This window comes from Carassius gibelio, chromosome B22, assembly GCF_023724105.1.
Source record: "Carassius gibelio isolate Cgi1373 ecotype wild population from Czech Republic chromosome B22, carGib1.2-hapl.c, whole genome shotgun sequence".
NCBI lineage: Eukaryota > Metazoa > Chordata > Actinopteri > Cypriniformes > Cyprinidae > Carassius > Carassius gibelio.
In genome coordinates, this window is record NC_068417.1 from 34,075,674 (window position 1) to 34,094,357 (window position 18,684).

The 18,684-nt window shown below is 37.7% G+C and overlaps 1 protein-coding gene across 2 annotated transcripts in view; it reads right to left on the minus strand.

The window, feature by feature from the left end:
* LOC127987483 (E3 ubiquitin-protein ligase RNF123) overlaps positions 1–18,684 on the minus strand; it is a 129,198-nt gene that overhangs the window by 8,446 nt on the left and 102,068 nt on the right. For both annotated transcript variants that reach the window (XM_052589823.1, XM_052589822.1), the window contains exon 37: positions 9,472–9,566. In XM_052589823.1, coding sequence (XP_052445783.1) covers positions 9,472–9,566 — 95 coding nt within the window. The remainder of the gene's footprint in view (positions 1–9,471; positions 9,567–18,684) is intronic.

Genomic DNA, 18,684 nt, shown 5'->3' on the forward strand with positions numbered 1-18,684 from the left:
AAAAGGCTTCATATCTTTGTGAATGCTGTCTATAAAGCTGTATAGCTACAGTAAATGGATTTTGGAATCATAACCAGCAGAGATCAACATGAGCTGATGGCTCAATCCCTTCATTGCCTCGGGTCATATATCCCTCTCCAGTCAGAGCCAAAGTGCTGAGGAGGCAAGACGCTGCACTCTACATATGATTAGATATGTCACCCTAAGACCTGAGACCGTTCTGGTAAATGAGCCAATATCATCTGATGTAGAGATCCAATAAAAAATGTTTTCAGTGAAAACACAGGTTACAAGACTGGATTCCACTATACAAATAACCGATAATAATAATGTCTAGAAACAGTTGTTTATTTCTTATGAAAACAGTTAAAATGTTCAAAACTTCCTTACAATATGAAAACTATGTGTGTGATTTATAGTAGCATCGAGTCTATGACATCCATTCGCCAAATTTCTTTCTTTCTTTCTTTCTTTCTTTCTTTCTTTCTTTCTTTCTTTCTTTCTTTCTTTCTTTCTTTCTTTCATGGATGTCACATTTACTTTTTTCTTTTCTTTTCTTTTTAAATGTATATCCAATCATTTTACTTTGAGTAATTTGGCCCTCCACATGTTTTCCTAGAAAGTTGAAAAAGTTATTTAATAAAAAAAAAAAAAAAAAAAAAGATAAATAAATCAATCACACAAAAGTCAGGATGCCCTTTATGATTGGCACTACTGTCAAGATATTAATAAATTGAACTCAATTCACAGTAAAATCAATGCAGGGAACCAATGTACCATTTGTAATCAATTGAAGATTTGCAATGCTCTTTCATTGCAACGTATGAGGGTTGCATCATCAATATGTAGATTCCCATCTCAGCTGCTTCATTAGTAACGTGTGTAACTGCAGGGCGTCCCGCAGTGAGACAGCGGACACATGACCTTCAGATTCTGACGGGTCCCTATCGACATGTGTCGGGCTGATATTTAAGAGAGAACTGAACGCTGATGTTTCCTGACCATGTGCTGTTGAGCTTTTTTCCTTTTCTTTTTTTTTTCTAAGCAAGAACAGTGTATACTTGCATGTATGCAACATACAATTCTGGAGCAGACATAGTGGTGATTTATAGTAATCTACAGGTGATGCTTCACAACAATACATCACATCATATTTCATAGGGATGCACATTTAAGATTAGGGATGTACTAAATGAGATGACTGGTAAAACAAAGACGTTCCCCGACATGAAATTTTGAATTATTCATGCCCAAGCAGATTGTTGTCTTGTCTCTACCTTTTTGCAATACCGATGAGATCTAATTATTGCGTAGGCACCAACAAAATCTTTTTTGGGCCAGATGTGTCTGTGCTTTTCTGTCAACTTGAAAAATAGCTGAACAGCCAGTGGTGTCAACACAGATACTCACACAGAATCAATGATAGAAGCGCTGAAAATGGGTCAAGTGTGGAAAGACAAGCAGCATACAGATACGTTTACAAATCCAGCTGAATTATACAATGTGGCATACTTGAAAGGTTTATATAGAAAATTATTTTCCCGCTTGTGATATGGTGAATCAAATCAATATAAATACATATTTGTCTGTCTAAATTTTGTTATATGCTGTGGCCATTTTTATTTTGTATTTATATTTCAATTTATATTTCATTTATTTTTATTTTAGCTTTAAGGTTTTATTAAAATGTATGAACATTTTTTTTTTTACATTTCGATTCACAAGCATTAATTATAATATACACTTAAATAAAGTTTTATTCAACCTTAATACTTTTTATTTTAGTTTTAACCATTTAACTACTTCAAACTCATTATTTCAGTTAATATATATATATATATATATATATATATATATATATATATATATATATATATATATATATATATATATATATATTATAGCTTTACTATATATATCTGTTCATGTTTATTAATTTAATTGGTTTATGTAAATATCTCTTTTAACTAATGCGTCAATAGTTTTCATCTTATGTTTTTATCTTTAATATACAATACTAACCCTGCTGCTGTCCAGTCTCATCACTTTCATTCAACATCTTATGTAACAGCCAGGCTGGCAGTTTCTAGAATATAAATAAAATAATAATAAAATAAATCCTCTCTGGACTTTCGGGTCACCAAGAAATGTCAATCTCAGCTCACTTTAAAGCCAGCTGGAGACTCGCAGAAAGAGGAGGCCGTACTTTTGCTGTGGGAGTGAAAATTGTAGCTCTCTTCACAGCTAAAGTGCCCAGAAAAAGCACCAGGTAATTGCAGCGAGCTTTCCTGAGGAGAATTAGTGCGAAGCGCTGTCAAAAATGCCACAACTCCATCCGGAGTAATCAAAGTTCATTTTTCCTGAAGTGAAAATAACTATGTTTCTTGCAGGAATACTGGCGTCCATGCAGGAACGGATTTCACTGAAGCGAGGCGCAACGATGGAGATTTGTCAAAAACGTGTAGGAGTTGATTTCCCAACCGAAAGCCAGCAGATTCAGAAATCTGTAATATTCCTCTTCTGCATCATTAGTTTGTTTTTAATTAATTTATTTCTTTAGGAGCAAACAGATTTCCTAAGCTCGTGTCTTCACTGAAGCTGAAATCTAGGACAAGGCTCAGACAGGAAATAAGTCTGGGAACTTCAAAGCTCTTCGAGTATCTTGGAAAAGTGACCTCTGGTCAGGCAACCACAGTAACTACAGAGAAGAGAGAGAGCAAACTTGGTATTTTGATGACAATTTGGCTAGATACTGACATGTTTTCCTTCCTGAAACAGTATAAATATGCTGGCCTGCCACTAGCACCGCATAAAGTGTCATTATACAAACAGCTGGCAGCAAGAAAATAAGAAATTAAACTAGATTTCTACAAAATGTGAATGTTTCACACTATTTGTACTTTATTATAGTAATTAACCCTAGGTAGCCAACATTTAACAATGCACCAATTAAGAATTATAATAATAAAAAACTTTGAACTTAATTGGATATTTAATTGATTTTATTTATTTATTTTTTGTATGTACTTGCTTCCTTAGGTGTTTTCATTTTAATTTCAATTTTGCAACCTGTTGGCTTCCTCAGCTTAAATACAATTCAAATTCAGAAAATGACTGAAAGGCTTTCTTAATCCACTGCTGTATATCCCTAACTGTCCAGTGTTAACCGTGGAGAAGCATTCCTTCCTACATCTTCAGAGATCGATACGATTGATTGGAGCATGCAATGAGCACACAACCTGTTTAAACAACTGCTTGAGCAAATGTCGTATGCAAAACTGCTACAGTTGCAAAATAATGTATACAGTGTTTAAAGAGCTTCACAAATGTTTGCGAATCCAGTGATTAGTTCTCTCTCAAAAGAGAGGTTTGTGACGAGATTTTGTCCACAGGTGAACTTGTTGCAAAAAACGTTCTTATTGCAGAAACATACATTTGAATGTCTAATGAAGACTTTGCAAGAGTTTCGCAAACTTTTGCAAAAACATTAGTTCTTCAATTTCTAACTAGTTGCAAAATGGAACTATTTACATTACTTAAAACTATTAAAAAAAAAAAAAAAACTTTCTTAGTGCAAAAACATACATTTGAATGTCTAATGAAGTCTTTGCAAGAGTTTCGCAAACTTTTGCAAAAACATTAGTTCTTCAATTTCTAACTAGTTGCAAAATGTAACTATTTACATTACTTAAAACTACTTAAAAAAAAAAAAAACTTTCTTAGTGCAAAAACATACATTTGAGTGCATAATGAAGACTTCAAGAGTTTCGCAAACTTTTGCAAATATAGTGATTAGTTCTTTCTTTATTACACTTTTTTTTCACAAACTTTTGCTAACTAGTTGCAAAATTTAACTACTGTCTTTCTTTCTTACACTTAATTCCTTTGTTACCCACAATTTAGTTAATCTAGGTTCAAAATATTTTATAATAGTCAGTGCTATTTCTTGTAACATTCTTACCTGAAGCAAGCAAACAGAATCTGTTGTTTTTTACACTTCCAACATTATTCTTAATAAATTCACGCTGGTGTGTCATCAATTAAACCAATGCCTTTTTGGGGGGCAGTGTTGTTATTGATAACTAAGACTTAAAAGTACATAATACAATTAATAATAAATGTGAATATTACATGAAAAATCACTTTAAATAATATAACGTTTTTTTTCTAAAAATTCAACTAAAATTCAAAATTTAATTGAACAGTGGAAACAAACAAACTATTATGAAATATTAATAAATACTATAATATTATAGAAATAATACATGTTACAACCAACCAAGCTCACAAGCACATAACCAAATCTTGGAGATGTTCGATGTTTCGCATCGTTTAGCAATGAGAAAAGGGGAACACGTACAGAGGGGTTGTTAATGATCATCACTGACTGCAGATTGGAGGCAAGGGCAGCTCATGGCTAGAAATGACTGGTAATCAGACACCACTTTACAGAGAATATGTCTCGAGTGACCCAACACACACACACACACACACGGATCAGATTGTTGCAGCACAAAAGACAGGCCGCACGCTTTGTTACCCTGGACGTCAGAGGCAAGGTGCACTTGGCAGAGAAGTGTAAACAAATGTCAGCGAGTGTGGAAACAAACACCCGCACGATCACACTCGCTCAATGAGCTAGATTCTGTTCTGCCAGAGATGCGCAAGGCTCAAAACATGCATTATGCAAAGTTTCATGTTCATAATAACAATTTTGATTTTTGTCTAAAGCAACTTTACTTTTCATATGACATCCCTAAGCCCTTTCATTTCTAAGCCCCGCCCATAAACATCTAGACTTTATTATGAAACACCCTAACTTTTTCATGATCCTTTCTATTTACATTGAAATCAAACCCTGCTCTACATATTATTCCCGTTGAATATAGTGGCTTTCACTCTGAAAAAGTTCATGCATTAGGTATCAGTTAAGAAAAGTGTTGTACATTTATTAATCTAGGTTAATGTTAATTCGCATCTATGCCGTTAATTGTTAATTCAAGTTGTTAGTTCACAAAACACATGTTTATTCAACTTGCAATGTTTAAAGGTGCATTTATACAAACGTCTAGATAAATAAGAAGCTCTCTGCCATTATAATAAACATATTAAGTCATTCTTTGTTTCCTCACTCACAGCAAATCAAATAACTGAAATCAAATAACTGAAGGTCACACCAGCTGAACATCTACACAGAAACAACAGTCACAATTAAGAAAGCTTGATCTTTAGAGACGTAATGTATTAACTTATAATGAAGGGTTGAATATGAGTAAGTAGAATTATTATAGCAATAAATGGTAATGGCTTATAAAGGATGCCGCCAAAACACATGGACAATATTGCATTAGCTACAGGTCATCACTCAAAACCTCAAGGGGAACAATAGCAATAATATTTCTGTTTATTAAAGTTTGTGACATGAAAACAAATCATCTTGCCACAAGGAATATCATACCGCAACAAGAAAATCGTATTTTTTGTTTAAATTGTGGCCAGATGATAAATATGTAAAATCCCGCTGTTTTGTTCCCTCAGCGTTAACCAGACACAGCACCGTGATCTACATTCATAAATGGGTTTATACCAGATGATCTGCTTTATTGGAAAATACTGCATGTTGTCAGCCTTAGTTTAACTCTAAAGAGACATAAGAGGCTGAAATGATGTATTTCTGCTTTAATAACTTAAAACAAATGTGGTTGGTTTGATTTTCTCTCTATTAATTAACACTGTTAATTTATTTAAGTAAAAAAAAAAGAATATTTTTTTTTAGCAGATCAAGCATAAAAAGCAGCTGAACATACTTTGCAGAAAATTACAAGAATATCTTATAAGATTTACCAAATTTAAATAAATTGTTGGTTTACCTGTGGCTCACACTGCCTCTTGATTTCATATGTAATTTGGCACAATTCTCCATCCGTAGTGTAATGACTGAAAACTGAGTATAATTATGGCAGTGATTCTCTGAAGGGCAAATGTGTTTTGGGATATCATTCACATGATGCAGCGCTGACTGAAAATATAGAGTCAGACACGCTGCAGTCTGATCCAGGACTATAAAAGTAAATGAGAAATAAATGACAAGAGACAGTTTTAGAAGTAAAGCGTGAAATCAACACGTTAATCTCAGAGGTAAAATGTGAAACTGTACACCTTGTGGTGCAAATGAAAAGCGACTGCTGCGATACCAACATGTTATTTCCTGTATTCTTCATAATTTCAAATTTTTTATACAGGTAGGGTAGCAGCTGACAAAGACAATTTTTCATTTTTATATGTAGATTTAGGCTTTGAATGAATCAGCCATTGGAATGAATCAAATGAATGAATAAATTAATGAATTGCTGGCTGTACACCACATACTGATCCCATATCGCGTCTAAAAACGCTTGGAAAACGCTAGGCGCGCCGCTTTCTCCTTCTTTCCAAAGCACTCGGACAGAAACACTCCTGAGGCGTCTGCCGTTTCTAAGCAACCATGACCTGCTCTCTCCATGAAGACGCGGAAATTTCAGCATAGGATAGATGGATTTGCAGCACTAAAAATCGCTTGCAGTAGTTCTGCTACTAAATGTATTTCAAAATGGCAATCCATATACAGCTATGAACAGCTGTTCCTTCATCTTGGCTGAGTTTTCAACGTTGTTACGGGAAAGGATGAAGCTGATTGGTTAGTTCTTGTCACATGACCTGCGGTGCGCTTGCGGCTCTCTGAAAAGTTGAGATGTTTTTAACTCGATGCGGTGCAGACGCGCCTGGAAAAAACGGGCGCGTCGTACCACGTGCACGTCGCAAACGCTTCGCTTCCATTATGAGCGTGCATGCCACGCGCCTACATTGGAAATAACAAACTTTTTTAGATTGCTTCGGGGGTACCGCGGTGGAGTAACCCAGTACCTTTGTGATTCTTCATAGACATAAACAGAGAGAAGTAGCTCCAGCTACGATGTTCTTCCGCAAGATGCAAGCAGTTCTGTTTATTAACGTTTATTATTAAAGTTCCCTACCGCAGCTTTAATTAAAATGTAAAAAAAAAAATAATCATATTTCCACAGTAATAATAATAATATATATATATATATATATATATATATATATATATATATATATATATATATATATATATATATATATATATATATATATATATATATTTTATTTTTTATTATTTTATTTTTTTTGTTGAATCAAATATTTTCTTGCTGAAGCTACATTTTTGTAATGCCAGCTTAATGTTTTACACAACAATGACTTTATATTTTGGTAGTAATTTCTCAGCCAGGATTTATTTTTAAAAATGCTTACCAGCCCTAATACTATAATTATAATCACTGTTCACCACACAACAAACAAACAAACAATCAAACAAAAAACAAGCATGCAACAAAAAGGTACAAAAAAAGAAACGCACAAACAAAAATACAATCTGAAATAAATGTTGACAGAAAACAACAAAAAACTTAAAAAGCAAACCGTAATCAATTAAACAAATAAAAAGTGACAAACAAAAAACAAAATCAAGCAAGCAAAAAATAAAACAAAGCAAAAGAATATGCAAAACAACAAAAAGCAATTTGTTTAAGTGAGTTTTGTTGTTGATGATTGTTTTGTTTTGCATAAACAAAACATAAAAAAAGTGTATGAATGTTATGTTTGTGACAAAATCCGGCTAAATTCAACTATACTAGAAAACAAATGTCCTTGGTATAATTATATGTCATGCCAGCAGCCCATATTTACTTATATATCCTATTTTAACATGATTATCAAAATGTTATATGGCTATTATAGACAATAAACATGCTTATTACTTGTCCTGTTGCAATGCAGCAGACTGCACAACTCAATTTAACACAGAGGTGAATTATCGGTTTAAATTGAATTGGCTGCTCTGTGCTAAGGTGGATCTGCTGATGCTGCTGCTGTATTTGTTGGAGATGGGAATGGGCGATCATATTTCTCTGCAGAGGGGAAGCTCTCGGGGATATAGGGCTTCACTTTCTGCTGTCTAATGCTGCGGTGGATGGGGAAAGATCAGAGTAGCGGCTGTGGAAAATCCTGAATTGGCTTGGCCATTACATTAAAGTGACGCCACAGAAACCTCAGAGAACTTTGTGATTCCACTTCAGACAATCACGAACAGGCTTTTATTGCCACCCACCCTCATGCTGTTAAAAGCTATAGCAGGATTTATTGCTTGAGGTCACTGAAGGACCATAAAGTAGTCGTTTACTGTACAATGAAATGGTGACACTGATGCTGTCCTTGTCTTCCATTGGTTCAGGTAGATCCATCACGAATTAAAAGAAGAGTACAAGATGGAGGAGGACAGAGAAGAAGGACAGATTAATGTTCTTCAAAGATTATACCATTGGTGAACGAATCACTTCATTTTTTGTGAATGAAACAAGCCTTTCAAATGTCCCATGGTTTAATATGTTATAAGATCTTAGGCTGTATTGAATTTTCAAAACCAAGTTATACTGAACACTGAAGCGTTGTCGATTTTTTGTGTCTCCTTTGCTGATGAAGCTTTTATATTTTTTAAATGCGGTTGCTAGTAAAAGCATTGTTTTTGAATTTGTTGCATGAATTACAGAGCCCTAAAAGAAAACTCTTAAGAAACAATCTCGTGCAAAAAGTATTGCATTCTCCTGAGAAACTTTGTTCTCTTGCAAAATATTTGCATTCTCTCGCAAAAGAGTTGCATTCTCCCAAGAAATGTTGCACTCTCTCGTACAAGTACAAGCATTTTCTTAAAAAAAAAAAAAAAAACTATTGTGTTCTTCCAAAAGTATTACATTCTCCCGAGTAATCTTGTGTTTTTGCATGATAATACTGTTTTTGAAAGAAATTTGGTGCCAAAAGTACTGCATTGTTCTCTCACAAAAGTATTGTTCTCCTGAAAAACTTTGCATGTTCTTGCAAGAATGTATTGCGTTTCCCCAAGTAACTTTGCATTTTCTCACGAAAATAGATAAAGATCACTCGTCAAGAAAAAGATACTCACAGTTATCGAGCAAAAGTTGTGCATCTCTAACAAAACATTTTTCTCTGACACATTGCATTCTCTTACAAACGTATTACGTTCTGCCAATACACTTTGTACTCTCTCAAAATATTTGCATTATGTCTTTTCCCAAAAACAAAGTGTTCTCCCAAGAAATGTTGTGTTTTCTTTCCGAAGTACTGCATTCACCTTAGAAACTTTCGGGTGAACTACCCCTTTAAGAGGAAGGCGATACCTTATGTTTTTATTAATCTGAGTTTACATTATACTGGAATATATACATTTTTAAATATCAAATGTTAACTTTGTAAGTTGACCAAATAATTATAATTACAATTTTTATGACACAGCAGACACCACATTGCTGTCCATCGGTGTCAAAGTTTGACTCTCATCATGGTACGATGGAGAGGATGGTTTTGGTTTGCTAAACCTGTGTGGGAAGCTGTACTCACCGCAGTGCTGGCAGCTGCCTGCTTGGACTCCTCCGTCAGGAAAGTTAGCATCTGTTCTACTTTCTGCTCTTCCTCCGTGCTGATGTAGTCCGTATCTAGGCAAAACAAATACAACAAATGTCAGACTTTACACACCATACTGACACAAGATACATTTGAGGAAATTGCTCATTGGTGAGTTTTGCACAATGCAGATGCAAATAGCATGACTAGACATGGACCGGATTTTCAGCATCAGTGCGGAACGCCATTCTTAGCTGGCAGAAGTCATCCGTATGCATCCTTCCTGTGATCCATCCATTTATATAAAATATAAATTAACATATAACATGTTTTAACAGAACACAAATTTGTGTGTGTATATATATATATATATATATATATATATATATATATATATATATATATATATATATATATATGTAAATAAAAAATAAAAGCAGTGATTTATCGCATATGTAAAAAAAAAAATTAACAAGGAGAAAAGTTCACTTTATATTTGCAAGCAACATAGAAATCATAATCATAAATCAGTGTCTTTTTAAATGCGCATCTAGAAAAATAATTCAATAACTATGTTTCCAATGTAGAGATTTTTTTGTACAAAATATTTTTAAAGATTAAGAACATTTAGGCCCTGTGTCCACCAAAGCGTTTTTAGCTAGCTGAAAACGCCAGGCGCTCTGCTGAATACGTCCACCTGTGAGCACTTGAGAGCGCTTTTTGTGGGCTGCGTTTTATTCAGTTGAGACACTTTGATTGCTATGAAACAGAATATGCGCTAAACTGTTACTTGTATCTGATTTGGTAGATAATTTGTTTCTTACTAAAATGCTCTGGATACTCAGAAACCACCATTGATGCTATAAAATATATTTATATATTTGCGTGCAACATATAAATTAGAATTTCAAAGCAATGTGTCATTTTTTCATGTGCATATGTGGCCCTGCAGTCTTAAGTCACTGGGTTGTATTTGTAGCAATATCTAACAATACATTGTATGGGTCAAAATTACAGATTTTTCTTTTGTGCCAAATTTTATTAAGCAAATTAATCGATAAAGCACAGATCATGTTCAATTAAGATATTTTGTAAACTTCTTACTGTAAATATATAAAAACGTAATTTTGTATTAGTAATATGCATCGCTAAGGACTTAATTTGAACAACTTCAAAGGAAATTTTCTTTCGCACCCTCAGATTCCAGATTTTCAAATAGCTGTACCTCTGCCAAATATTGCCCTACTCTAACCAACCATACATGTATGGAAAGTTAATTTATTAATCTTTTGGGTGATGTTTAAATCTCAATAAAAAATAAATAATCATAATCATAATACGAACAAATGCATCTAAATAATTAGAGAATGATAACCCACTTAAAGCAATTTCAATGCACATTCGTATAATAAAATAATTATTTTATAATAAAAAAGATCAGAAATTATGCACTTCACTCATATGTATGTATGCATATATGACTGACACAATCAAAAAAGATATATGCCAAAGAAAAGACTTTCTAATTGCATTTACGTCATTTTTCCATCCATCACTCATTCGGTTTAATTGCCGGAGGGAAACGTGTGAAAGACCCTCCCCATCGCCCTCCATCCATTAGCCAGGCTCATCATGAATGCATTGGGATCAGCTTGATAATTTTAGACTCACGTTGCAAGCGCCAAAGGTCTGGAAGTCTCATTTTTCCTACAGCTTTTACTTTGCCCACAGCAATTTCATGCTTATCTAGTCTGCAACTGCCAAAATTGGTCCTGACATTGCCAATCATCACTGCTCCGTCCAATGTTTTGGACTGATGAACATTAAAGACAGCCGGCATCTTGATAGCGAGTGGATTGACGAAGTGGAAAAACACTACGTTACGGCGTCTGAAGTCACAGTTCTGATGTTAAAATGTAGGTAGAATCACACGGCAGGTGGCTTCAGTTAACAACTGCTGACAGATGCCACACTTACATGCCTTTTAGTTCTCTCTCTACTGACAGTGTCTATCAAATGTACCTGTATATATACACCAGTCAAATGTACCTGTATATTCTAAATATTTTATTATATTATGTTTAACAGTTTTTTATCGTTATAATTTAACGAAAATATTTATATATATAATACAATGTCATATTGCTAGGAAATTCAGTCCAAAGATCAAAGGCAGTGCCCTCTATTTGCTCTGGAACAAATAAAAGAATAATGAGACAAAGACTGCCCATTATATATTTACCCCAAACAAAATATATATCTCATGTATAACCACTATTAGAGACGCCAGAGCCAGCTGTAAATTCCAGAAGATCTGGCTGAGGTGAGGCTGATCTCACGGGGTTCATGAGCACTGAACAACCCCTGATGTCCTGGAGCCTGCATCTCCTTAAAAATTAAAGCAATTTTCAAATATAATTTATCTTTATTAAAAAAAATGCATATTTGAAGTCCAAACAAATACATTCTCATCTAAAATGCTCCTAAAACTATATTATGACACACAAAAAGGAATTATTTTTTACATTTCAGTGGATTTTTACATCCGCCATAACACATGATAAGCCTGTGAGAAATGAAGGACCTGAAAGAACGTCTCAGATTACGAATTTAACTATGATTCCCTGAGTAGGGAATGAGACACTGCGTCCTCTAGGGGGTGTTATGGGGAACACCTCGTTGTGACCTGTGTCTGAAGCATACATTTAAAATACACCAACTTGTTGGCCGGCTGCCGCCTTTGACGTTACTACCGGCGCAACTATAAACAGGCACTAGGAGAATGCATCATTCACTTCTTTGTCTGAAGCTTGTGTCCGAAGCATGGCAGGGAGCTAGAGGACACAGTGTCCCGTTCCCTACTCAGGGAACCATGGTTACATTCGTAACCTGAGATGTTCCCTTTCAAGGGAACTTCAAACTGTGTCCTCTAGGGGTCGCTATCGGGAACAGTATACCCACGCCGCCATGCTGAGGGGAGTGCAGGCCAGAATTATGGCGAGCACTAAGTACCAACTCTACCATTTCCACGGGATTTCCCCTTGGACATTTAGACGGCTGTCTGTGACGGTACCCCTTACGGCCAAAGGTCTAAGCTACATACCCAACTTAATTGTTAGGGCCTCTGCCCAGGGTAGAGCTGAAGGCTTGGAATCAGGAAAGATTACTTTAAAGGGATACGGCTAAGAACCTAGTATTTTATACCAAGTCTTGCCTGTCACACAGGGGCTACCGCTAGCTTTCACAAAAGCTTGCTGAAAGAGCTGTCTCAACAGTTCTCTAGTAGCAACACCTTGTTTATATAGGTATCCGAGGATATATAGGTGGATTGGCGCCCAAGAAGAATGGGGCTTTTACCAACTCAAGAAAGGGCACGAAGCCCTCACCATATAGGATTTTAGAAAGAACACATAATACTAGCATGCAAACTTACCACAGTGTGGATTTCAGAAAGTGTGCAAAGACTTCACGTGCACACTTACCATAGCATGAATTTTCAAACACAAATACAGGAGGGGATTCGTGGCACTCTGATTGAGCAGCTCATAGATGGAATGGTGCATCTCAAAACAGTATGTTTGAGAGTCATCAACTCAATCTATGGAAATTACACTGGAGCACTCTGGGAAAAAAAACAGAGAACTCAGTCTCATATGAGAGGAGAACTCCAAGCTGAGATTAGCGCTTTCATAGGCGACCCTTCATCTCAATAAAGGGACTGAAGCGGAGCGCATAACCCTCACCATACAGGATTTCAGAAAGTGCACAGAGTCTTGCGTGCACACTTACCACTTACGTGGAATTTAGAAAGTGCGCAAAGTGTTAACGTGCACACTGATCACGATGTGGTTTTGAGAAAGTACATAAAGCTTAGCGTGTGTACCTAAAGGTTTCTAAGCATCACAGATGCGCTGAACTGCACGGGTGAGGCAAGCTCAAATTTTACAAATCTCGGGCGAGGGGAGCATCACCTGAGGCAGCATAATACAAGAAGACTTCTGTAACTGCCACCTCCACTTCCCGCTAGATGCGACAGCACCACTAAGCGGCAAGGAGACCCCTCAGGGTGACCTGGCCAGACATCCATGAAATTCCCTGCAGTGCTGTGCCAGGCCTGATGATCAAGAAGGCTCCAGTTAAAACATGTGATCTCAACCGCCCTAATACCTGAACATGAAGCCGGATGGCTGGTGCTGGCGAGTGTTTAGTAAACATTGTAATTCACCACTGCAAAGGAAATTCACTTATTAAAAGACACATAACCACTAGCAATTTCATACACCTAAGTATATACAGAGAGGGTTACATTTACTCACCCACCCTCCTGTGCTGGAGCCCCGCTCAAGGGGCGCCTCCTTTTAGTCCAGACCATCAGTAGGGTTGTTGTTATGAACATAGAACAAGCCAAAAACATTCCAGGTCCAGCATAGGAGGTTTCCACCTAACCTCGATCAGGTGGAGAGCTGGTGGTTACAGGGGAATTAGAAAGGGGAGGATAAAAGCAGCAGTTAAAAATCCCTAAAGGGAACGAGTAGATACCTCGGTATCAGTCTGATTAGGACGAGAACGCAGCCTCGTCTGGATCACATCCCTTAGGTTCATGAACCATGATTCCTCTTACCCCTACCCGCAGGTGGGGGAGGAGCACGAGTCGCGAAACTAGTCTTCTGTGCCCGTCTATGATCCTCAGATCGAGACAGGCCAGGACCCCTATGTTGTTCCGGCTCAGACCTGGACCTTTGTGGAACGAAGGGTCTAAAAGCAGCAGAGCGCTATGAACTTCTCTATCATCTCTATGAACTTCTCAATCACTGTCTCAACGGAAATACCAAAAAGTTCAGAAGGTGAAACCTGAGTATCAAGAAGAAAGCCTTTTCTTTCTTCCCGATGTCTGCCAGGGTCATCCACAGATGTCTCTCCGCCGCCACCATTACCACCATAGTCCTGCCCATGGCAGAGACGGCCTGCTTGGTAGCACGGAGAGAGATCTGTGGTGCAGCGTAGCTCGGTTACCTGATCAAGAGAAAGGCCCTTGGCTCTATCCAGGTCTCTTAACAGATCAGTCTGATGGTCGATGTCGGCAGATTTACTCTTATTGCGAAACCAATGGATGCAAGAAGAAAACGGCCTCTTTCATTTCTTTTTGATATCTGTATGGAGATCATGCAGAAATGGAAGGCTCACCTGAGCTGGAGGGCTATGGTCAGAAAGATAACGCTCATCAAGGTTTTTTTTTGGCTTCACAGAGTCACCTTGTTAGCGCACTTTCATGGCAAGTCCAACTTTGCCGTGGCACAATCCATAACCTCCAACAGCTCTACATATGCGGGGCAGAAGAATTGAGAAGGCTTAGCTTCAGCTTCTTCACCATACTCAAATATCTCCTGCTTTCCCTGGGTAAAAACCCAGCAGAGCACTAACCTCAGTATCAGAAAGTGTTAAAAATATAACATCATCCTCCCGAGGCTCTCTCTCGTCCGCTGCCATTACGAATTTCGAAGTTCTCTTGAAAGGGAACAGTTGTGTGTATATATACATTTCACATTAATTAAAAAAGGGATTAGCTTTTAAAAAGCTTTTGTTCTTGTTGTGAAAACCTAAAATAATAATACAATCAGAACACTATTTTAATAAATATAGTATTAATATTATGCTTTAGTTATTCATTATTCATGTTTCATTACTGTGTTTTACCGTGGTAAATGTGTTCAAGTCATGTTTGTTCTTGTGCCTATCACAGGACTTTCCAGTTTCCGTTTGCTAAATAGTAAGGAATGGCCAAAGCCAGTTAAAGTACTTATTCACCTGTTCGTAAGCCCTTGTTAGAAGCAGCAATCGAGAAACAGGAAAGGACAACAGTTTGTAAGTGTTTTGCCTTGCTTTCCTCATTAGATTTCAGCATGGTTGACGTTGCTAAGAAACTTTGTTTCACTTACTATGTTCTACTGTGGTAAATATGTGCATTTGTTCTCGTGCCTATCGAGGGACTTTCCAGTTTTGGTTTGCTTAATAGTAAGGCGTGGCCAGCTGACTTCAATGACAAGTACTCAGGCAAGTAGGAAAATTGTTAGCTTCACTGCAGCAGCCCTTGTGTGAAGCCTCCTTGTGTGAAAACTGATGAGTGCAAAGACCATCGAATCTGCCTGCGCGACTCCACCGAGCAAGACACTTTACTTTTTGTACAGCTTGTGTTCAAGGACTTATTTAGGACAACTGTACTCACTATGTGCTTTCAAAGCTCTACTATTACTACTAACACTCGAAGACCATGCACTGTACGTTAGAGACAGGCTTATCATCCCGAGGTCAACTGGGAAAATTCTTGGAGGAGTTTGATGCGTTTCTATCAAACTTTCCTGATGATTTCCCTGAGAATAAAACTTTCCTCTGGTACTGCTCTGTGACTTCAACATCCACCTACAAAAACCCCAGGCTGCTGACTTCAACACTCTGTTCGCGTCATTTTCATCTCAAGCGAGCATCTACTACAGCTACTCACAAATCAGGTAACCAACTGGACTTCATCTACACACACTGTTGCTCCACTGACAACACTTCAGTTACTCCTCTTAAAACCTCAGACCACTTCCTCATCACTTCTAACCTCACACTCCTGACACAGCACACACTCCTCCGAAGGTCATGTTTTTACGTAAACTATGTTCGTTCATTCCTTCTCACCTATTCTCTATGGTTTCATCCTCACTTCCTTCACCCTCTCAGTTTTCAGCACTGGACACAAACAGTGCTACTGACAGTCTTTGATCCACTCTAACCTCTTGCTTTGACAACGTTTGCCCACTGTAATCTAGACCAGCACGCACCACTCCATCTGTCCCCTGAATGTCCGATGTTCTCCATGAACATTGCCCTAAACTCAGGGCTGCATAGAGGAAATGGTGCAAATCAAAAAACTCTACCGACCTCAGTGTGTCAGTCACTGTGTGCTAAAACAACATAATACCACAACAAAATTAATAACGGTTCTGACTCTTGCACACTTTTCAAAACTTGCTCTGTGTCCTCCTCCCCCTCCTTCTTAATCAACTCTTACAGCTGATGACTTTGCAGTTTTCTTCACAAATAAGACAAGAACCATCAGTGACCAATTATTCACACTGCAGAGTGATAATAACTTCTTAATGACTAATACATATTCCCTCTTCTCCTTTCCACTCTCGGAAATGGGTGTTTACAAACTTATACTTTCCAATCATCCTACTACCTGTCAACTTGATACTTGGCCCTCACCTCCTTCAAGCCATTTCTTCTTCAGTCATACCTTCCCTTACTCATATTATCAACACCACTCTTCACTATGGTAAATTTCTTAGGGGTGCTCCGATCACGATCGGCCGATCGTTATGCGCATCTCGTCAGTAAAGCCGGTTCTCTAATCAGCCGTTAATTCCATCAGGTGCGTGATTTCACATTGAGCAGCTGTTGCTACACAGAGCCGTTGTTAATAGAGAAGATGCGCAAATCACGTTAATTTTCAGCGTTTATTGGCGCTTCTTCTCAGTTAACAACGGCTCTGTGTAGTAACAGCTGCTCTATGTGAAATCACGCACCTGATGGAATTAACCGCTGATTAGAAAACCGGCTTTACTGACGAGATGCGCATTAACGATCGGCCGATCGTGATCGGAGCACCCCTAAAATTTCTCAAAGCAATTAAGCAGGTTTGGGTAAGCCCACTGCTTAAGAAACCCTCTAAATCCAGCACTTTTAAAAAACTACAGATCAGTATCCCTTCTACCAATCACTGCAAAGTCACTTGAGCCAGTTGTGTTCAACCTCCTGGACAGCAACCAGTCTGGCTTGCCCTGCGACTGGCAAGACTTCCAAATGCTCAGTACTCATCTTGCTGGATCTGTCTGCTGCTTTTAACACAATTAACCACCAGATTCTCCTTGTCACACTCAGAAAGATGGGCATCTTTGGATCTGCACTCCCGTGGTTCAAGTCCTACCTCTCTGGTAGGTCTTGGAGGGGGCGAGGTTTCTAAGCCACAACTTCTTGCTACTGGGGTTCCTCAAGGCTGAGTGCTTGGTCCACTTCTCTTCTCCATGTACATAATGTCATTAGGATCTGTCATTCAGAAGCATGGCTTTTCTTATCACTGCTATGCTCATGTCACTCAATTCTACTTCTCATTCCAACCAGATGATCCGACGGTACCTGCTTGCATTGCAGCCTGTCTGAGTTACATTTCTAGCTGGATGAAGGACCATCACCTTCAGCTCAACCTTACTAAGATAGAACTGCTTGTGGTTCCCGCTAACCTATCATTTCATCACAACTACTCTATACATCTGGGTTCGTCAACCATAACTCCATCCAGGTTAGCCCGAAATCTAGGAGTTGTGATTGATCATAAGTTAAGATTCACAGATCATATTACTACAACAACCCAGTCCTGCAGATTTGCCTTATACAACATTAGGAAGATTAGACCCTTCCTGTCAGAGCAAGACACACAACTTCTTGTCCAAGCTCTTGTTCTCTCTAGACTGAACTATTATAATGCTCTCTTAGTGAGACTTCCTGCATGTTCTTTCAGCCTCTGCAACTGATCCAGAATGCAGCAGTGAGAGTTGTCTTCAATGAGCCCAAAAAAAAAGAAAGCTCACATTACTCCTTTCCTCATCAGGTTACACTGGCTACCAGTAGCTACTTAGATCAAATTCAAGATACTATTGCTTGCCTACACGACAACCACTGGCACCGGACCAATATACCTAAACTCATTAGTTCAAACTTAGTGCACCCTCCAGAAGATTGAGTTCTGCAAGTGAATAGCACCTTGTGGTGCCATCCCAAAGAGGTTCAAAATCATTCTCCCAGACCTTTTCCTGGACTGTGCCCAGCTGGCGGAATGACCTCCCAATCTTAATTTGTGCAGCGGAGTCTTTTGTCATTTTCAAAAAACAACTAAAAGACATATTTCGCCAGCACTTTACCAACTAAAATTAGCACTTACCTATTCTATTCTATTCTTTAAAAAAACAGCTATGTGTAGACTGAGAGTTTTCATAGCACTTGTATACTGTTGTTGTTCTCTAGTTGGTCTGACTGCTTCTATTGTTCTCATTTGAAAGTCGCTTTGGATAAAAGCATCTGCTAAATGATTAAAGGTAAATGTAAACAGTAACATGATGACTAGCATGTAACTTGCAAGTTGTCAGGCTGCTAGCAAAGCGCTTGAGT